Source organism: Xyrauchen texanus, chromosome 17 (assembly GCF_025860055.1).
Source record: "Xyrauchen texanus isolate HMW12.3.18 chromosome 17, RBS_HiC_50CHRs, whole genome shotgun sequence".
Lineage (NCBI taxonomy): Eukaryota > Metazoa > Chordata > Actinopteri > Cypriniformes > Catostomidae > Xyrauchen > Xyrauchen texanus.
The window spans coordinates 3,448,119-3,471,146 of NC_068292.1; the positions used below are offsets into that span (position 1 = coordinate 3,448,119).

Here is a 23,028-nt window from a genome sequence, read left to right on the forward strand (position 1 = left end):
TGGAACCATTAGCAGCCGCGATAAGAAGGAAAAATGATTTTCCAGGGATGGTGGTGGGAGGTATGGTGCATAAGCTTTTGATTTACACAGATGATATTTTATTATTCGTCTTTGACCCCATTAGATCTATGCCTTGTCTCCACAGAATTATTAATTCCTTTTCTAAATTCTCAGGATACAGAGTCAATTGGTTTAATCCAATGCTTTGGCTCTGACAGTGTACTGCCCAGTAACGGCTTTCCAGCCAGGTGCCTTCCTGTGGCCCAAACAGGGCATTTAATTTCTAGCAAATTTGTGTGATTTAGTTAGAGTTCATTTTGACCATTTAGTAAAAATGTTTTTGAGCGATGTGGGCAGGTGGGCTTCATTACATTTATCTATGATTGGGAAGGCTGATGTTAATAAAATGAATTGTATTCCAAAATTCAACTACCTGCTACAATCTCTCTCTGTAGATGTCCCCCTCTCGTATTTCAAGACATTTGATTGCATATCAAAGTCCTTCATTTGGAATGGTAAGCGTCCTAGATTACATTTTGATAAGTTACATAGACCGATTGAAAAAGGTGGGCTGGGATTACCCAAGTTTTGTTTTATTATTATGCATTCGATCTCAGACAATTGGCTTATTGATCACTTCCACCTGAGAGAGCCCCTCCCTGGTTTTGTATTGAACTGGAAGATCTTGGCCCTATTTCGCATTGCAAAGCCTTTCTATAAAACTAACCGGTGAAGTTAAGTTACACCCGTTATCTCACAGTTGCACAAAATTGGACAAAAGTGTCCAGTGTGTTTAATTCTGAAATGTATTTAAATATTGTCTCGAGCATATGGCTGAATCCAAAGTTATGTATTAATAAGTCCCCTTTCTGCTGGACAGAGTGGATTGTGAGGGAGGTTAATATGCTAGGTGACCTATATATACATTTACATTTACATTTATGCATTTGGCAGATGCTTTTATCCAAAGCGACTTACAGTGCCCTTATTACAGGGACAATCCCCCCGGAGCAACCTGGAGTTAAGTGTCTTGCTCAAGGACACAATGGTGGTGGCTGTGGGGCTCGAACCAACGTCCTTCTGATAACCAGATTACCAGTTATGTGCTTAGACCACTACACCACCACCACTCCACCACTCTATATGAGAGTTGAGTGCTGAGATCCTTTTGAAAATATGGTTCAACATTTTGGGATTCTCAGGTCTCAATTCTTTAGGTATTTACAGCTACGCCAACTGCTTTGTACTGTTTTTGGGAGTAGCATACAACCCACTAGAGCAGCAGATACTCTGGGAGTGGTGATTTCTGTTTTTGGAAAAGGTCATGAGGCATCAGTGTATTACTCCCTGCTAATTCAGAGTCTGGGGGACGAAGCTTCAACTTCTCTCAAGAGATAATGGGAGAAAGATTTAAACTTGGTATTGGAGGAGGGAGTGAGGGCTAGGATTCTATAAAACATCAAGCATTTGAGGAGATGTCATGTAGAAGGCAAAGCAAACTGGATTTGTACATCAGGAAATGGGGCAGCTATTTTGCCTTTTTGGAAGGCTCTCTGGGAGGGGCAGTGGAGAGAGACCAGTGGTTTCAACTTGTCACTCAAACTGACATATCGATAATATAATTGGAGTTTTTTTGTTTGTTTGTTTTTTGTCTCAAATTAGTGGTGTCATTAGTGGTTTTAGACCTTTGGATTGTTTGTCTCAATACATTTGGATGAAATCTTTAAGTCACAATTTTGTAAGATAGAAAACATATGCATTTCTTTAACACATTTTTTTTTAAAATCCCAATAATACAATCACATCAACACAGAGTGAATTTAAAATAATGTAATAATTGCTTTGAGCTAATGATGCCATTGTTACCATGTCCCCATGCACTATGCTTAAACAGAGAATGCTTTAGCAAGGACGTGACAATTTATAAATAAATATTCCAGCGATTCCTTTCTCTAATCTAAAACTTTCTAGGAAATATTATTTTAATTAATAATCAATTTATAGATTCTTCCAATGTTTTCAATATCACTTTCCATCTTGTTAGCCTTTTATAATATCCTTTTATCATAATTAATAAAGTGCCTGAGCTTGACCAGAGTGTATTTCTGAAAGTCTGGTATAACCTTTTTTTTTTTTTTAATAACACTTCCTTAATTTAGAACACAAGTAGGTATAGTTACAAAGTTGAAAAGGTACTGCATGACAGGAATGACTCAGCTGTCTGTGTTTGTTCATGCAGGTACATTATGTAACTCACTCTGCAGCTTGTCGAGGAGTTTGGATCGCGAGACCGTTCCTTTCCCCTCCCACTCAGCCTTAGCACACAGATCATCAGAGTGACTGCACATCAGGTACCTAAACAGCAGATCAAATGCAGAGTCACCATTGAAAACTAGACGTCCATTTCCTAAAGGAAATACTGGTGCTTGCCAGGCAGCCAAAAAGTTAAATATATTTAAGTATATTTAAAGTGATTACTTTGTTTAGCTGCCAGAAAGAGGATAATTAAACAGAAAAACACAGAACTTTTGAATGAACTGTGTTGGTTATTCGTCTGCACAGGGCTTATGCTGCATGACAGTATGCAAATCATTTTAAAGGGGTCATGTCATACATTTTTTATGATTTTATTGTTTTTCCCTGAGGTCCATGTTAGTCTAATTTGGTTTTCACTGCAATTTTCCACCCTCTTTTTCCCTTTTTACCCAGTCAGTCCTAGCATTGACCAATATGAAATTACTTGTTTTGGCAAAGTCCTCTGTGTGGACACTGCTTCGAACATAGCTACACTGCAAAAGGAAGGAAATGTGACTTGAGCCTTTAGCTAGCTTCAGGTGCCGCATGAGCCAGCCAAGCATCTGCCATTGAGATGAATGGAAATGCTAAAAAATAGATTTTTCATATGACCCCTTTAAAATGAACAAGTCACTTCAAAATACGTTGAAGTGACTTCTTTCTTTTAATTTCATTCAGATGAGAGAAATTAAGTTGTGAAGTGGAAGAAGGAGGGAAGTGTGATACCCGCTGAGCACGTGGATGCGTTCAGTGTTGTACTTCAGTGGGGTGAGCTCAGCTCTGAGCACATGCAGAGCTTCCAAAACCTTCCCATCCTCCAGATACTCCAGATACTTCTGCTGCAGGAGCAAAAACTTCATCCGCTGAAAAAAATAAATAAAATAAAAAACATTCAAAGACCACTTGGTATTAACATGTATTTCCAAATGTATCTCCTGTGACCACTTTTGATTGGATTTCAAAGGGGAGGGTCGGATGGGGTTGTAATCAACATTAAAATGATACGGGAAAAATGTGCAACACACTCAATCTACAATAATGTAAGGCATTTATTTTAATGGGCCATAAAAAAATGTTTTTAAAGTCTTTTAAAGTTTAAAACCCTTGAGTGTGAGTATGTGGTCCATTGCTGTTGTCTGGGATACATTAATGTTTATCCTACAAATGCAATATGGTCACATGCATATTTGACTACTTTAAAATGTAGTTTAACTAATAGGATCACAAGGCATTTTGGAACTTGTTTATCTGTATATCGTGCTGTCCACTTGTGACTGGATCACTCGAGATGGATGTTAATACTAAGTGTAAATGGGGTCAAACTGATGGGGGATGTTTAGTGGACTCTGGACTCTTACCACAACAGCGCTGGGTGAATGCATCAGTGTCTTCAGCTCATTGAGGTCACTCTCAGCCTGTTATAAGAAAAAAGTTATGTTGCTTGTTTGGTTTGTTGTGACCCATATGACCATTACCAACTTAAGGACAACGTTTAAAAATACACAACTCATGCAGGTAACAAAAATCTTTCAAGCGCTAAAATAAGAGCCAGGACAAAGCAGGAAGATCTGGAAATAGACTACATAAAGCGCAATACACAACAGACAGCAGGGTAATAAATACACAGAAAATGAGCTGTAGACTGTAAACTATTTTATAGTGTAGTAGCAATATGTATTGCATAATTATGTATGTATATAACACTAATGTTACTCAACTAGCCACGTAAAGACTTTCTCTCACCTTTTCCCACTCTCCCTCCATCACATGATTCCGGAACTTGGTAGCAGCTGGATGTTCAAGTCTACAGCCTGACTCCTGCATCAACAGGTCCACAGTTTGACTGCAACAACACCAATGACAACGTGTTAATGGTTAATGAATAGATCAATATTCCTTACTAATGCTCGGGATTAAAGTTTAAGAATTGATTAAAAACATTACTCTTTTCATCATGCACACACACTTACAAAAGGTTTCAATCTCCTAGCGACAAGTCAGTGTTTGAGGAACACATTAGTTAACAAATAAACTAAATTGTGGAGCAAAAAAATTAAAAAATAAACAATTAAAAGTTTTTTTTTTACGCACGCACACACGCACACACACACAAAAGAGCAAGAGCGTTGACGGCCCAAGCAAATATTATGATTATGATAACAAGGTGTTCTGCAAGAAAGGTTTTTATACCTTGCTTTTCTAAGGTAAACTATTAAATGAAAATTACACTACATTAATACACATTTAGACTGTAGACTATTTCCTGAAATAGTAGTGCACTGTAAAGAGATTGCAGTATTGTATTATTGACAGAGGCTGTAAATAGTATTAAAAGCATTAATTTCCTGCAGTCTATACAATAGAAACTCTCTATGTTGTATATCAGCTCCAGCTGACTGTTTACATTCTAGGGATGGGCATTTTGGTCATTTTGTCTACTCGAGTACTCGTTGATTACTTGAGGGGCAACTACATGTTCATAACTGTAAATATAACAACATGTCTGATAAATGTCTTTGGCTGCTGTATTGCATCTTGTTGTTCCAGTGTAACGTCTATTCATTATTATAGGCTGTTATAAAATAATCTGTTACAAAATGTACAAAAGGTTGCATAATCATAATATAACGCATCATATTTTGAAATGTGCACAACGTGCGTCTGTCTGCTTTAAGGTTAGCGTAGTAATCGTAGTAAATGCGCACCAGTTTTTTTATTGACTGTCTGAACTGCCTATTTTCAAAACGCGGTTGGATTTACGGGAGACCATCATGTTTTTAATATCCATGTTAAGTTGACGTTCAGTTCTGAAGACGCTGCATTCTACTGCTATCTGTTTGAAACACTCGCAGCCCATTGAGTGTGTGTGTGTCTCCCCAAGTGTTTGCTCCTGTGGGGAAAGCCACGATGCTCTGTATTGTTGTTGCTGTGATGATTCATGAAGCATTCCATTCAACTCGGAGAATCAGAATTTCCACCTTTCAACTGGGGAAAGTCCAACGGAATGACACTTTATATCAGACTTTTAACTTGGAAACTCATGCGGAAATCTTCAACTCCCATTTTGTCAAGATGCAGGTGTGTGTTACATCACTGGTGAGTTGTGCGTGGATGCCGCGGTTGATGGCGTGAAGCCTCCACACATGCTATATCTCCGCGGTAACGCGCTCAACAAGCCACGTGACAAGATGCGTGGATTGATGGTCTCAGACGTGGAGGCAGCTGAGATTCGTCCTCCGCCACCTGGATTGAGGTGAGTCACTACGCCAGCATGAGGACTTAGAGCACATTGGGAATTGGGCATTCCAAATTGGGAGAAAAAAGGGGAGAAAATAATAATAAAAAAAAAAAAAGTTCAAGAGGTATACTCAGTTTAGGATTTAATTCTGCATAAAGTGTGTAAACTCTTTTTGCCACAATTTCATCATCTTTAACAGACATTAACAGATCCAATAACAGTGTTGTTTTTTCAAAACCTTTAACTGGAGGGGGGTGGGGGGCACCGAAATAATTCATTTTGTACCAGGCCCAAGAATTTCTAACTGCAGCCCCAATTCCCGTATACCTGATTTGTATAGCACTTTTGAAAACACATATAATTTCAATATAAATGTACAAACTATTAAGAAAACTTTATTGTTAACTAGTCTACTGGATAATGCTGCAGCAAAATTAACAGTAATTCCAGTATAAGTCATCAGTAGAAAAGAAGGTCTTTTTTCAACTTGTATCTGGACTTTAAATGATTCAGATCTCTTTTTTCAATGTAGTTGTAAGACATCAACTCACTTTTCATTCAGTTATATTTTGGAACCCTTTCAACTTAAATATCATTATAATTGGTAAACAAATAATAATAATAATAATAACAATAATAATAACAACAATTATTATTATTAATTTTTTGAATTTTAAATATGACAGTAATACATTTCAATTGTGTCCCTTTAACTTTTAATCCCTAACGCTTTTATTTTGACATTCTAAACTGTACAGGAAGTCCTGTATGTGTCTGTTTGTAGGCAAGTTCTCAGTAGTTTAATTCGCTTCTTATTAAAATTCTGGTAAAATGCACCTCCAGTGCCGTTCTAAATGCATTTTAAGTGAATCAAACTATTGAGCATCTACATCTGAGATATTGTTCGTGAGTAGCGCTCAAATGTTGCACAAGAAATGAAGGCTAAAAATATGCGCAAGTGTGTGTGTAAACAGAGCAGCGTCATTCAATAACGCGCTGACACCACGTGCATATAATATAAATTTACTTATTAAAGTGGAATAGAAATAGATTAAAAATAAGCTAACAAAAATACAAATGAAGAAAATTCAGTGTTAGTTTTAACAGCAGTATCAAGCAGTCAATAAACATTCAGAATGAAATGCAACAAAACCATTACTGGTCTTTACTGTATGATTATAATGCATTAAAACTTGTTAAAGCTACTAAAGCTGTTTTCTTGTTATGGTTGTTTGATTATTTTAATGACACACTAGACGGCAGCAGGTCTATTAGCTTACATTTATTCCTATAAGTCCGACATGTGAATACAAATCTGCTTATTTCTCCGCTATTTAAGTTCATATTAGACATCACTCTCTGTGTTTACATGAATACCTCAACAAGATGGGCATTTTGGTGGAATTTTGAAATGTATTTGACCATTCAGTTGCATTAGAGTGAGCATTTTCAGAACACACAGATACGCCGCCTGTCAATCACAGGCGCAGCTGTTACTAGATCACTAGCGAATTATAAAATTACGTACTCTGGATTATTTTCAAAAGCAGAATAAGAATATTAACTTTCTAATAAGTGACACAGTTCTAGGCTATTACAAATATAGCTTACAACCAAACAGGTTTTACATTTGTTTGAAGAGGTTTCTTACCAGAGGCACTTTTCTTGGCGCTGCACCCATAGAAGCAGTTCACGGAATTTGACGCCATAGTATTTAGTCACGTGACTCAGTGCGTCAGACATTTAACATTTAAATGACTCTTTAGAGTGCCCTGAACAGTATACATTGGGTTTAAATTAATTCAAATTATGCGTTGCATATAGTGAATCCAAAATAGCAAGTCCTTGCAAGAGGCCATGGGGTAAAACAAGGTTATAATACACATGTGTTTTTTAAAGCTACTAAAAGTTATGCAGCCAAGATCTGTGAGAGGTTGTAAATTTTTTGATATAGTTGTTTGATTAAAATTACATGCTAGACAGCAGCAGGTCTATTAGGTTACATTTACACATCAAGTCTGCCATTTTGATACATGTAAGTACTTAGTATTACATTCCCTCACTAACAACTTAATTTGTGGTAAATGTGTCATTTTAACACTGATAGAGGAGGTTTTTTGTGTGTCCCTTGAAATAGTCAACGGTGTGATTTCATGATACTGTGCCCTTTAATTGAAGATATATGTTAAAAAATTATCACACACACACACACACACACACACACACACACACACACACACACACACACACACACACACACACACACACACACACACACACACACACGTTGTGTTTCCATGTTTTATGGGGACTTTCCATAGACATAATGGTTTTTATACTGTACAAACTTTATATCCTATCCCCTAAACCTAACCCTACCCCTAAACCTAACCCTCACAGAAAACATTCTGCATTTTTACATTTTCAAAAAACATAATTTAGTATGATTTATAAGCTGTTTTCCTCATGGGCACCGACAAAATGTCCCCACAAGGTCAACAATTTCGGGTTTTACTATCCTTATGGGGACATTTGGTACCCACAAAGTGATAAATACACGCTCACAAACACACACACACACACACACACACACACACACACACACACACAAACACACACTCCAGGTGACATCAGTCATTCAGCAAAATATTTAGAGTTATCTGAAGTACGTAACTCTACTATTTATGTTTTCATTCAATTTGTGGCATTAGTCTTACATGGTCTTAGATTTGGAAGGCCAGATGTACAACTAAACAAGAGGATAAGTACATCAGAGTCTCTAGTTTGAGAAATAGATGCCTCACATGTCCTCCGCTGACAGCTTCATTGAATTCTACCTGCTCAACACCAGTTTCATGTACAACAGTAAAGAGAAGACTCAGGGGTGCAGGCCTTATGGGAAGAATTGCAAAGAAAAAGTCACTTTTGAAACAGAAAAACGATCCATCTCAGGTCTCTACAGTGCGAGTATTTCACTCGCATTTGCTCCTAAAAATAGATATGTGCGAACTGGAAAAATTATTTATGAGCACAGTGTGCGATTAAAGATTAAAAACATAATTTTGTATTTTTTTAAGATAATCGTTTAAAAATTACAAGACCCACATTCCACAAGCGGTTTGTGCCAACCACAGTAGAGTTTTCTGTGATGACGCGGTCCAGTCAGAGAGACAGAAAGGTGAACAATGGAAAAAAGTATAGGTATTGGCGACATCACATTTTATTTTAAGCGAAAAAGAGACGAAGAGAAAGAGGAATTTGGCGAGGGGGATTCGCAAGGTTCAACTAATGAAGTCTCTTCACAAGGTTTACCTGATACAGCTAACGTTAGGGATGCTGAGAACAACGTTAGAGAAGCGTTATTTGAATTGTTACATTTATATGCACATTGTTTATATACAATGAAAAGTTATACTTTAAATGCACAAGTGAAATAGCATCCTTCTTTTTACATTTATTTCAATTTGTGGGATGCTGCAGTTTTGCAAATTATTTATTTTTCTTTGATATGGTGCATTATTCTATTATCAGTACCACCGCTACCTACATGCATACTACGCAGTTTGCGCAGTGCATCAACTCCCTAGGGGGGCACCAGAAAGTCCACCGGCTGCCCTTACTCGTTCGCTATACGTTATTGAAGGACCCGAAAGCAGTTGCGGAACACAGACGATCGCTTCACGCTCATATCACGTGTAGGGCATCAATTTGGCCAGTGGTGGCCCGGTCTATTATGCTGTTCAGACTGTATTCATTTTGAATGGTTAGATTTATATGCACTTTGTTTATATACAATAAGTTATACTTTAAATGCAAATGTTTATAGCATTATTTTTCATAACAAATCAATGCATTTTTAAATAAATTGTGGTTAAGGTAGAGTGTAATTTCATTTAATAATTTAATTTGAATTGTTTTAACACCAATTATGAAAAAAGCCAGAATGCCCATCGCTAAACTGAAAAGAGATAGTGTAGCGAAACATAACATCTCACGGAGGCACTGAGACCAGAGAAACCATCAAGCTCGGTGTCAGCAGCCTTGAGGAGGCAAGTGCTGCAGTCTGAGGAGGAGAAGAGGAAGCAGCTGAAAATAAAGATAAACATCGCATACTTCATTGTGAAAGAAGAAGAACCTTTCATAAAATTTTGGCCACTTATCAGACTCCACCACAAAAACATTTAAGTTTACATTAATCCCAAATAAGACAATGTGCGGAGATGATCAGTCAAATTGCTGACATAATGAGAGATCGCTGGCTGACCTCTAAGTATGCCAGACGGTCAACATACAAAAGCAATTGGACAACTGATATCCTTTGATTCTAATAGGCATGGGTCAATGTGTGATTTGGGTGGTATGTGCTGTTCCACAGATGTGTGTCCCTAGGTACACGCACACACACACACACACACACACTCATACACGCTGTATAAATATGTATGTTGTAACGGTCTAAACGTTACCTGGGTTTTATTGTTTTATTTTTCTGGCTATTGCCTAAAAAGAGGTAGCTGGGTCGTGTGTAATACCACTTGGAGCCGCTTGAGGGCACTAGTGCACGGTGGCTACCAGATATAAGCCTGATAACCCACGAACAAGACAGTTCAGTTTGGTAGAGGGAAACCGCATGTTCTCTTACGAGAGGTTCTCTCGTATTGCGTAAGCTAGCTTACGCTACGGGAAAGATTAATCTTTTCTGAGATATTGAAGCCAAAAAATTATCATTGCCGCCGAGCGGCCGCACTGCTGCCACCTCGGACAGCGAGGCGGAGGACAAGGGCTGCTGTTCCATCATGGCTTCGGACAGCGAGGAGTGGTCACAAGCCTCCTCATCGGCCCAGGAATCCAGCAGGACCAGCGCCGAGTCGAGGGGAACTGATACGCCTCCTCACACAGGCCGTTGACCGCCTCGGGCTCGAGTGGTCACCGCCCCTGAGCAGGCTCCAAACAGACTCGACGGCTGCTTTCTTCAAAGCCGTCACCACGCTGGCGCCAGCCCGGCCGCCCCTTCCTGCCGGAACTCCACGCCGAGCTCTCTAAATCGTGGAACGCCTCTCTCGCCAGGATTCGATCCCACGCCTCCACCTCTCTCGCTTCAGTGGACGGCGCCGCCAGAAGGGCTACTCTTCCATCCCCTGGTCGAGGATTCGGTAGCAGCACACCTTTGCCCGCCCTCCGCGAGATGGCGGTCTAAGCCAGTGCTCCCGTCTAAGGCCTGCAGAACTACTTCCGCCTGTGTTGGCGCGCCTATTCCGCCGCCGGCCAAGCGCATCTGCTCTGCATTCCATGGCCGTCTTGCAGATCCTCCAAGCGGACCTTCTTCGGAATGGGATGAGAAAGGCAGGCACCCAGAGGCTGTTACAGATCTAAGGAGCGCGACGGACCTCGCCCTCAGCGCCACCAAAGCTGCAGCTCAAGCCCTAGGGAAGTGCATGGCCTCGCTGACTGTAACCGAGAGACACCTGTGGCTAACGCTAGCTGACATGGGAGAAGCTGAGCGCTCCACGTTCCTCAACGCGCCGCTCTCTCCGTCCGGTCTCTTCGGTTCCGCGATAAGTGGCATTGTTGACCGTTTTTCAGAAGTCAAGAAAGGCACCCAAGCCATGAATCTCTTCCTGCCTCGCCGCACTAGCTCCTCTGCAGACCGCCCACGTAACCAGCCTCCTGCACGCGCATCTTCACAGCGCCCAGCTCAACAAAGCCAGACTTCTCAGAGTCGACAGGGCGGCCGCCCCAGATCACGCTCAGACAGCCGCCGCAGACCGCCGCCCCCCCCGTGGGCCTCGGCCTAAGATTGCGCTGAAACCTGAACAACCGAAGTCCTCCTAGCTTTGTTGAAAAAGCGACGGCTCAGTCCGCCGCGGCGGACCACCGTCAAAGCTTCGCCCCTGTCAGTCCCCTTCTCTCAGGCTACTACAGTGGTGAATTCAGCAGCCAACAAGCCGGTGTTACTACCCGCTTGCCTGCACTCAAACGCCGTTTTCACGGCGACACAAAAAGATCTTGTAAAGAGCAAACATGTCTTATGTGTAGAAAATGTGCCCACAATCCAGTGTTCACCCCTACACACAAGCATTACACTTCCGTGTCCCTATCAGAGAGCAAACATGTCTTATGTGTAGAAAATGTGCCCACAATCCAGTGTTCACCCCTACACACAAGCATTACACTTCCCGTGTTCCTATCAGAGCACACTCACATAAAGCGGGCACAGCCGCTCGAGTGTTAGAGTCAATAAACGCGCCCACGAGCCCGCATGGCGTCCCCTCTCTGCCCGCTCTGTCACACGGCCAGCAAACACCTCTCTATATGTAAGTCCCGTGCTCGTGACTATGCTCGCGATCACTTAACAGATGTGACTCTTTCCCCATTCATCTCAATCGGAAGTCACTCACAGAACAGCATGTCCCTGCTGTCTGCGAGCAGTCATGCATAAGCACAATAAGCGCCACACATTCTGTTCAGCCCGCTGTGTACGGCAATCAGGGCTGACTCGCCATTCACCCTCTAGCATTACGCTTCAAAGCGTGGGAAGCTATCCCAGGGATATGCAGATGGGTGTTAAGCACAATAAAACAGGGCTATTTGCTACAGTTCGATCACCGCCTCCCCGCTTCAGGGCGTGCTCGAAACTACTGTGAACACGGAAGCAGCCTGCATGCTTCGCTCAGAAATAGCAAACCTTCTGTGCAAAAGGGCCATAGAGAGAGTGCCGCCTTCACTGAGCTGAAGTCGGGGTTTTACAGCCGTTATTTTCTTGTCCCCAAGAAAGACGGCGGCCTCAGACCAATATTAGATCTCAGGGTTTTGAACAAGGTGCTTGCAAAAGACCGCTCAAAATGCTTACAATCAGGAAACTCCTCGTGCATGTGCGCCAGGGGACTGGTTTATTTCTCTCGATCTGAAAGATGCCTATTTTCAGATTCAGATAAATCCCGTCACAGGCCATTCTTGAGATCCGCCCGACGGTCAGGTTTATCAATACACCGTCCTTCCGTTCGGCCTGTCCTTGGCACCCGTACTTTCACGAAGTGCATGGATGCGGCGCCGCACTCCTCGCGGAGACAGGGCTTGCGAATTCTGAACTATTTGGACGATTGGCTGATTTTGGCACAGTCACATACGGAGCTTCTGTCTCACAGGACAGTTCTCCTCAGTCATCTGAACAGTTTGGGCCTTGCAGTCAATTGGACCAAGAGCTCACTACAGCCCAGTCAGGCAATTTCCTTCCTTGGAATAGAACTAGACACTGTGGCAATGACGGCTCGCTTATCTACACGGCGCGCGTTCAGCGACTAGCCGCGTCTTTTCAGATGAACAGCCTCACGCCTCTGAAAAAATTTCAGAGAGTGTTAGGTTACATGGCCTCAGCAGCAGCAGTACTTCAGCTGGGTTTACTGTGCATGCGCCCGCTTCAGCATTGGCTAAACACCCGCGCGTCTCGCCGGGCGTGGGCCACAGGCCGCCAGCCGATCAGAGTGACTCAGACCTGTATATCAGCTCTGCAGCCTTGGACGGTGGCCGAATGGTATCTGCGGGGAGTGACGATGGGAGCTGTATCTCACCGAAAGTCATCTCGACAGACACGCCCAACGGGTTGGAGCGCGGTCTCGCGAGGGCTCGCCGGTTTTCGGCCTATGGTCAGTTCAGGAAAAGCTCCTTCACATAAATTGTCTGGAAATGATAGCGGTCGAGTACACACTGCGGCGCTTTCTCCCGGTCATTCAGGGTCACCACGCCCTGGTCCGTTCGGACAACAGATCTGTGGTATCCTATCTAAACCGTCAGGGCGGTGTCAGATCCAGGAACCTCTTCCATCTGACAAAACGCATACTAAGTTGGTCCCAGGGCCACCTGCGCCGCTGAGGGCGACGCGCGTGCCAGGCCACCTCAACGATGGCCCAGCCAGACTGTCCAGAGACAATGTTCCCCAGGGAATGGTCCCTGCACGCCAAACAGTCCAGAAATTATGGCAAATATTCGGCAGAGCAGAGATAGACCTCTTCGCGTCAGAAGAGAACTCTCACTGCCCAGTATTTTTCTCGAAGCGAGGACGCACTGGCCCAGGACTGGCCCAACCGCCCGCTTACGCCTTCCCTCCCGCCTCGCTATTGCCACAGGTAATGCAGAGGATCAGGGAAACACGCCACTCGGTGCTCCTCATAGCCCCGCTGGGAGAATCAGACATGGTTCCCGAGCTTACGCAGCTGTCACTGACAGTCCCGTGGCCCATCCCAGTGAAAGCAGATCTCCTCTCTCAAGCTCGCGGCACGATCTGGCATCCCCACCCAGAGCGCTGGGCGCTGCACGCGTGGGTGATCAACGACTACCCGTTACTTTGCCAGAAGGAGTAATGAACACTATCATACACGCTAGAGCCCCTTCCACGAGAAGACTATGCGTCCAAATGGTCGGTGTTTTCAAAATGGTGCACCGACAGAGACCTGGACCCACGGACATGTGGGGTGTCATCACTGCTCGTGTTTTTACAAGAGCTGTTGGATAAGGGCAGATCCCCATCCACGCTCAAAGTGTACGTGGCGGCCGTCGCGGCATTCGCCGAACCCCTGCACGGCCAGTCAAGGGGAAAAAACGAGCTGGTCATCTGCTTCCTCAGGGGAGCTAGAACCGCGCCCCCCATCGGTTCCTATCTGGGATCTTTCTGTAGTTCTCGAAGCTATGAAAGCCTCCCCTTTCGAACCGCTTGAATCCGTGGATTTGAAATACCTTTCACTCAAAACCGTTTTTCTGACTGCCCTGTCATCAGTTAAACATGTGGGAGACCTTCACGCGCTGTCTGTCAGCGCTGTGTGTATGGAGTTTGGACCAAGTGACTCCAAGGTCATTTTAAAGCCTAGACACGGCTATGTCCCCAAGGTGATCGGTACTCCTTTCAGAGCACAGATTATTTCCCTATCGGCTCTGCCAGCATCCGATAGCGTAACGCGACACAAATCTCCTTTGCCCAGTCAGAGCACTGAGATTGTATACTGCGCGCTCCGCCTCTTTCAGACGCAGCTGAGCAGCTTTTCGCTTGAGGCGCTCAAGGGCTCGCCACCGAAATGGACACTGTCTAGATGGATAGTGGATGCTATTGCTGCCGCGACGCCGTCGAAAGACCTGCCATGCCCGTTAGGCATTAGGGCTCACTCCACCAGAGGCATGGCCTCCTCGTGGGCATGGTCCAGCGGGATTTCCATTCAGGACATATGTGTGGCAGCGGGCTGGGCTTCCTCAACCTTTGTCAGATTTTACAATCTGGAAGTGCCCGCTCTGCAGGCAAAACTACTAGCGGTTTAATACGCTACAGCTCCCCTGGTGAGCTGCACTAATGGGACACATTCCACACAGACCGGCACCGCCGCTCTGTTTTTCCCTTCCCACTATGTGCTTATGTATCACACACACACTGACCACGACTCTTGCCGGCCAAATATTATTTCCCCACTCACAAGGGCTCCCCCGGGTCCCCCCACCCCCCTGGGGCTTATGCAGTGGATGCTTGGCGCGCACGGCGTTGACAATGGGTTCCCGTAGCGTAAGCTAGCTTACGCAATACGAGAGAACCTCTCGTAAGAGAACGTTTCGGTTACCTATGTAACCTCGGTTCTCTCTAGATGAGGGAACGAGTATTGCGTAGCTGGCCGTGCTTGCGCCAAGAGCGATTTTCGCTTCATTCAATGAAAACCAGGGTTACAGCCTACGAACTTCGCTTATATGCACCTTAGCCACGCCCATTCTGGTGGGCTTTGGGACAGTGAGCGCACGGGCGCCTCTCATTGGGCGCGAGTTCACGCAAGTTCGTCTATAGGCTGCAGCAGTTGCCGCAGAGCAACCAATGAGCTCGCTAGCTAGCCCGCTCAAGGTCTGCAGTTGCTGCACTGCGTTGACAAATGATACAAAATTAAGGATAATTTTTTGGCTTCAATATCTCAGAAAAGATTAATCTTTCCCGTAGCGTAAGCTAGCTTACGCAATACTCGTTCCCTCATCTAGAGAGAACCGAGGTTACGTAGGTAACCGAGACGGTGCTACCTGCTTACTCATTTGAAGTCCTGTTTGAGAACCCGTAGAGTTTACGCTCAGATGTGAGTATTGGCTAACTGGGTTAATGTCTTGATGTATTTGTAATGAATAATGACTGATGTTATATATTTTGCTTTCTTTTGTAGAAAGGACTTTTCATATATATACAGTATATATCAGTTCACTATTGGACCATATCAACTCTTGTTGTGCTATTTCACCTATGTTCATTATATGAGCCTTTGTTGGGACGATCCACTACACTTCTCTGGGAAGCGAGAAGTATGGATCTGGGTGTTACCACGCTGTAGTGAGGCAACAAACGCCATTAGCTATCTTCACTTCACACTCATACTGGATTATATCATTGCGTCGCTCTCAAAGATTTATACTCATCTCATCACCATCATCAGTGAAACTCATCTAAAGACGATACGTTTCATTCATTATATTGTCACATTCACACAGAGACAAAGACTGATTGTTTACGTATATTGTTTTTTGTTGGGGCAATTATATATATGCACGTGTGGAATAAAATAGAGAAAATAAAAGGATATTTGTTGAGTGAAGTGGTTTTATCTTTCAGTACCAGTCGAATTTCTGTTGAACCCCCTCAGGGTAACACCTAAAAATAAAAGGGGGTGTTACAACGTAATAAATTGTTTGTTAATAAACTCTGTATTAAATTTTCACTGTGCTCCTAAATTTCTTTCTGTGCTCCTATATTTTTTCATTTAGGAGCGCATGTACTCCTTGGGAAAAAGGTTAGCATAGAGCCGTGCATCTTTAACACTCTCTTCTTAAAATAAAGCTGCATATAGCCAATTTTCTACACAATAAGATGCTCACTGTGAAACAGTAGGCCTATATTATGATTCAATAAGTCGCAAGCCATAACGTTATAATCTAGCTGCAGCAAGCGAGCGGTGTAGCCATGTTTGTTACAGTCAAACTCCAGAAATGACATAAAAGAACAATAAAAACACCTTTAAAGCAGTTCATACGACTCACGGCAATTTTTAGCCTTCACAACAGTATGCGATATTTGAGCGCTACTCAAGAACAGCATCTCAGATATAGATGCTCAATAGTTCGGTTCACTTATAATATGCAGTAAAAGGTGCATTTTACCAGAATTTGAATAACAAGCAAATTAAACAACTGTGAACTTGCCTACAAACAGACATATACAAGATTTCCTGGAGAGTTTAGAATGTCAAAATAAAAGCATTAGGGATTAAAAAGTGCACAATTTAAATATATTACTGTTGGATTTAAAATTAATAATAATAACTATTATTATTATTGTCATCATTAGTATTAGTTTACAATGTAATGATATTTAAGTTGAATGGATTCCAAATGGGGTTTCTTAATAAGCTAAACATTTATATTGAAATAATGTGGTTTGGGTTTCTTTGCATATTAAAGAGTACTCACAATTAGTTCCACACAATAATGCAAAGATATTCTAAACTGATTATTCAAAAAAACAACATTTGTATCGGCATCGGCCAATACTGGGATTTCCAATTTCCGAAAAAGTGGTATCAGTCCATCCATTCAAAACCACTACTGACACCATCATGAAAACCCTACTGACAATATTGTGAAAACCCTACTGACAACATTATGAAAACACCATTGGCACCATCATGAAAACATGAAAACACCATTGTGAAAACACAAAAACACTACTGACACCACCATGAACACAAAAACACTACTGTCACCACCATGAAAACACAATTGACACCATCATGAACGCACTACTGACACCATTATGAAAACACAAAAACACTACTGATACCATCGTGAAAACACAAAAACACTACTGACACCATCCTGAAAACACAAAAACACTACTGACGACATCATGAACACAACTGACTCCATCATGAAAACACAAAAACACTACTGACACCACCATGAACACAAAAACACTACTGTCACCACCATGAACACAAAAACACTACTGTCACCACCATGAACACAAAAACACTACTGACACCACCATGAACACAAAAACACTACTGTCACCACCATGAACACAAAAACACTACTGTCACCACCATGAACACAAAAACACTACTGACACCACCATGAACACAAAAACACTACTGTCACCACCATGAACACAAAAACACCATTGTGAAAACACAAAAACACTACTGTCACCACCATGAAAACACAATTACATTTATGCATTACATTTATGCATTTGGCAGACGCTTTTATCCAAAGCGACTTACAGTGCAATTATTACAGGGACAATCCCCCTGGAGCAACCTGGAGTTAAGTGACTTGCTCAAGGACACAATGGTGGTGGCTGTGGGGATCGAACCGGCGACCTTCTGATTAACAGTCACGTGCTTTAGCCCACTACACCACCACCACTCAAGCATGATGGTGTCAATTGACACCATCACGAACGCACTACTGACACCATTATGAAAACACCATTGGCACTATCATGAAAACACAAAAACACTACTGACACCATCATGAAAACACAAAAACACCATTGTGAAAACACAAAAACACTACTGTCACCACCATGAACACAAAAACACTACTGGCACCACCATGAACACAAAAAAACCATTGTGAAAACACAAAAACACTACTGACACCACCATGAACACACAATTACATTTATGCATTACATTTATGCATTTGGCAGACGCTTTTATCCAAAGCGACTTACAGTGCAATTATTACAGGGACAATCCCCCTGGAGCAACCTGGAGTTAAGTGCCTTGCTCAAGGACACAATGGTGGTGGCTGTGGGGATCGAACCGGCGACCTTCTGATTAACAGTCACGTGCTTTAGCCCACTACACCACCACCACTCAAGCATGATGGTGTCAATTGACACCATCACGAACGCACTACTGACACCATTATGAAAACACCATTGGCACCATCATGAAAACACAAAAACACTACTGACACCATCATGAAAACACAAAAACACCATTGTGAAAACACAAAAACACTACTGACACCACCATGAACACAAAAACACTACTGTCACCACCATGAATACACAATTGACACCATCATGAACGCACTACTGACACCATTATGAAAACACAAAAACACTACTGATACCATCGTGAAAACACAAAAACACTACTGACACCATCATGAAAACACTACTGACAACATCATGAACACAACTGACACCATCATGAAAACACAAAAACACTACTGACACCATCATGAAAACACAAAAACACTACTGACACCATCCTGAAAACAATACACCATTATGAAAACACAACTGACACCATCATGAAAACACAAAAACACTACTGACACCATCATGAAAACACTACTGACACATCATGAAAACACAACTGACACATCATGAAAACACAACTGACACATCATGAAAACACAACTGACACCATCATGAAAAAACTACTGACACATCATGAAAACACAAAAACACTACTGACACCATCATGAAAACACAAAAACACTACTGACGCCATCATGAAAACACTACTGACACATCATGAAAACACAAAAACACTACTGACACCATTATGAAAACACAAAAACACTACTGACACCATCCTGAAAACAATACACCATTATGAAAAATGACACCATCATGAAAACACAAAAACACTACTGACACCATCCTGAAAACAATACACCATTATGAAAACACAACTGACACCATCATGAAAACACAAAAACACTACTGACACCATCATGAAAACACTACTGACACATCATGAAAACACAACTGACACCATCATGAAAACACAAAAACACTACTGACACCATCATGAAAACACTACTGACACATCATGAAAACACAACTGACACCATCATGAAAACACAAAAACACTACTGACACCATCATGAAAACACAACTGACACCATCATGAAAACACAAAAACACTACTGACACATCATGAAAACACTACTGACACATCATGAAAACACTACTGACACATCATGAAAACACAACTGACACCATCATGAAAACACAAAAACACTACTGACACCATCATGAAAACACTACTGACACCATCATGAAAACACAAAAACACTACTGACACCATCATGAAAACACAAAAACACTACTGACACCATTATGAAAACACTACTGACACAATCATGAAAACACAAAAACACTACTGACACCATCATGAAAACGTATCGGTTACCTAACGTAACCTCGGTTCTCTCTAGATGAGGGAACGAGTATTGCGTAAGCTAGCTTACGCTACGGGAAAGATTCATCTTTTCTGAGATATTGAAGCCAAAAAATTATCCTTAATTTTTGTATCCATTGTCAACGCAGTGCGGCAGCTGCAGACCTTGAGCGGGCTAGTTAGCGAGCTCATAGGTTGCTCTGCGGCAACTGCTGCAGCCTATAGACGAGCTTAGGCTAACTCGCATCCAATGAGAGGCGTCCGCGCTCACTGCAACAAAGCCCGCCAAAATGGGCATGACTAGAGTGCATATAAGCGTAGTTCGTGAGGCTGGAACCCTGGTTTTCATTGACTGAAGCGAAAAGTCGCCGTGGCGCTGAAAGACGGCCGGCTACGCAATACTTGTTCCCTCATCTAGAGAGAACCGAGGTTACGTTAGGTAACCGATACGTTCTCTTACGAGAGGTTCTCTCGTATTGCGTAAGCTAGCTTACGCTACGGGCACTTCCATATTGTAAAATCTGACAAAGGTGGAGGGGGAAGTCCATCCCGCTGCCACACATATGTCGTGAATGGAAATCCCGCGAGACCTTTGGTGTGCCCTCCGAATGAAACGAAAAGCTGCTCAGAGCGTCTGAAAGCGGCGGAGCACGCAGTATACAATCTCAGTGCTCTGACCGGGCAAAGGAGATTGGCGTCGCGTTCGCTATCGGGTGCTGGCAGCACCGATAGGGAAATGACCTGTGCTCTGAAAGGAGTACCGATCACCTTGGGAACATAGCCGTGTCTAGGCTTTAAAATGACCTTGGAGTCACTTGGTCCAAACTCAAGACACGCAGCTGACAGACAGCGTGAAGGTCTCCCACACGTTTGACTGATGACAGGGCAGTCAGAAAACGGTTTTGAGTGAAAGGTATTTCAAATCCACGGATTGAAGTGGTTCGAAAGGGGGCTTTCATAGTTTCGAGAACTATAGAAAGATCCCAGATAGGAACCGATGGAGGCGCGGGGGTTCATCCTTCTAGCTCCCCTGAGGAAGCGGATGACCAGCTCGTTTTACCCCATGACTGGCCGTGCAGGGGTTCAGCGAACGCCGCAACAGCCGCCACATACACTTTGAGCATGGATGGGGATCTGCCCTTATCCAGCAGCTCTTGTAGAAATACTGAGCAGCAACGACACCCCACATGTCCGCGGGTCCAGGTCTCGGTCGGTGCACCATTTTGAGAACACAGACCATTTTGACGCATAGAGTCTTCTCGTGGAAGGGGCTCTAGCGTGTATGATGGTGTTTATTACTCCTTCTGGCAGAGCGACGGGTAGTCGTTGATCACCCACGCATGCAGCCCAGCTCTGGGTGGGGATGCCAGATTGTGCCGCGAGCTTGAGAGAGGAAATCTGCTCTCACTGGGATGGGCCACGGCGCTGTCAGTGACAGCTGCGTAAGCTCCAGGAACCATGTCTGATTCTCCCAATGCGGGGCTATGAGGAGCACCGAGTGACGCGCTTCCCTGATCCTCTGCATTACCTGTGGCAATAGCGAGACGGGAGGGAAGGCGTAAGCGGGCGTCTGGGCCAGTCCTGGGCCAGCTGCGTCCTCGCTTCGAAAAAATATTGGGCAGTGAGAGTTCTCTTTGGACGCAAAGAGGTCTATCTCCGCTCTGCCGAATAGGTGCCATAACGTCTGGACTGTTTGAGCGTGCAGGGACCATTCCCTGGGGAATATTGTCTCTGGACAGTCTGTCCGGGCCGTCGTTCAGGTGGCCTGGCACGTGCGTCGCCCTCAGCGGCGCAGGTGGCACTGGGACCAACTCAGTATGCGTTTCGATCAGATGGAAGAGGTTCCTGGATCTGACACCGCCCTGACGGTTTAGGTAGGATACCACAGATCTGTTGTCCGAACGGACCAGGACGTGGTGACCCTGAATGACCGGGAGAAAGCGCACGCAGCGTGCATCGACCGCTATCATTTCCAGACAATTTATGTGAAGGAGCTTTTCCTGAACTGACCATAGGCCGAAAACCGGAGAGCCCTCGCGAGACCGCGCCCCAACCCGTGTTGGACGCGTCTGTCGAGATGACTTTTCGGCGAGATACAGCTCCCATTGTCACTCCCGCTGATACCATTCGGCCACTGTCCAGGGCTGCAGAGCTGAAATACAGGTCTGAGTCACCTTGATGGGCTGGCGGCCTGTGGCCCAAGCCTGGCGAGACGCGGGTGTTTAGCCAATGCTGAAGCGGCGCATGTGCAGTAAACCCAGCTGAAGTACTGCTGCGGCTGAGGCCATGTAGCCTAGCACTCTCTGAAATTTCTTCAGAGGTGTGAGGCTGTTCATCTGAAATGACGCGGCTAGTCGCTGCACACGCCGCAGCTGTGTAGATAAGCGAGCCGTCATTGCCACTGAGTCTAGTTCTATTCCAAGGAAGGAAATTGCCTGACTGGGCTGTAGTGAGCTCTTGGTCCAATTGACTGCAAGGCCCAAACTGTTCAGATGACTGAGGAGAACTGTCCTGTGAGACAGAAGCTCCGTATGTGATTGTGCCAAAATCAGCCAATCGTCCAAATAGTTCAGAATTCGCAAACCCTGACTCCGCAGGGGTGCGGCGCCAGCGTCCATGCACTTTGTGAAAGTACGGGGTGCTAAGGACAGGCTGAACGGAAGGACGGTGTATTGATAAACCTGGCCGTCGACGGCAAATCTCAAGAATGGCCTGTGACGGGGATTTATCTGAATCTGAAAGTATGCATTTTTCAGATCGAGAGAAATAAACCAGTCCCCTGGCGCATCATGCGCGAGGAGTTTGCTGGTTGTAAGCATTTTGAGCGGTCTTTTGCAAGCTCTTTGTTCAAAACCCTGAGATCTAATATTGGTCTGAGGCCGCCGTCTTTCTTGGGGACAAGAAAATAACGGCTGTAAAACCCGACTTCGCTCAGGGAGGCGGCACTCTCTCTATGGCCCTTTTGCACAGAAGGTTTGCTATTTCTGAACGAAGCATGCACGCTGCTTCCGTGTTCAAAGTAGTTTCGAGCCAGCTCTGAAGCAAGGAGGACGGCGATCGAACTGTAGCAAATAGCCCTGTTTTATTGTGCTTAACACCCATTCGGATATCCCTGGACTGACAGGGGGCGTACGGGACTTACATACAGCTGGCCGTGTGACAGAGCGGGCAGAGGAGGGGCGCGCGACGGGCTCGTGGTGCGTTTATTAACTCTAACACTCGAGCTGGTCGTAACCGCTTATGTGAGTGTGCTCTGATAGGGACACGGGATGTGTAATGCTTGTGTGT

The 23,028-nt window shown here is 43.9% G+C and overlaps 1 protein-coding gene across 2 annotated transcripts in view; it reads right to left on the bottom strand.

Moving 5' to 3' along the window:
• The window catches only part of wdr26a (WD repeat domain 26a), a 50,811-nt gene that overhangs the window by 23,027 nt on the left and 4,756 nt on the right, over positions 1 to 23,028 (bottom strand). For both annotated transcript variants that reach the window (XR_007972321.1, XM_052146743.1), the window contains exons 2-5: positions 4,039 to 4,138; positions 3,654 to 3,710; positions 3,022 to 3,158; positions 2,258 to 2,355 (exon numbers count right to left, since the gene is read on the bottom strand). Coding sequence is in view for 1 of the 2 variants with exons in the window: in XM_052146743.1 (XP_052002703.1) it covers positions 2,258 to 2,355; positions 3,022 to 3,158; positions 3,654 to 3,710; positions 4,039 to 4,138 (392 nt within the window). In the remaining variant the exon portion in view is untranslated. The remainder of the gene's footprint in view (positions 1 to 2,257; positions 2,356 to 3,021; positions 3,159 to 3,653; positions 3,711 to 4,038; positions 4,139 to 23,028) is intronic.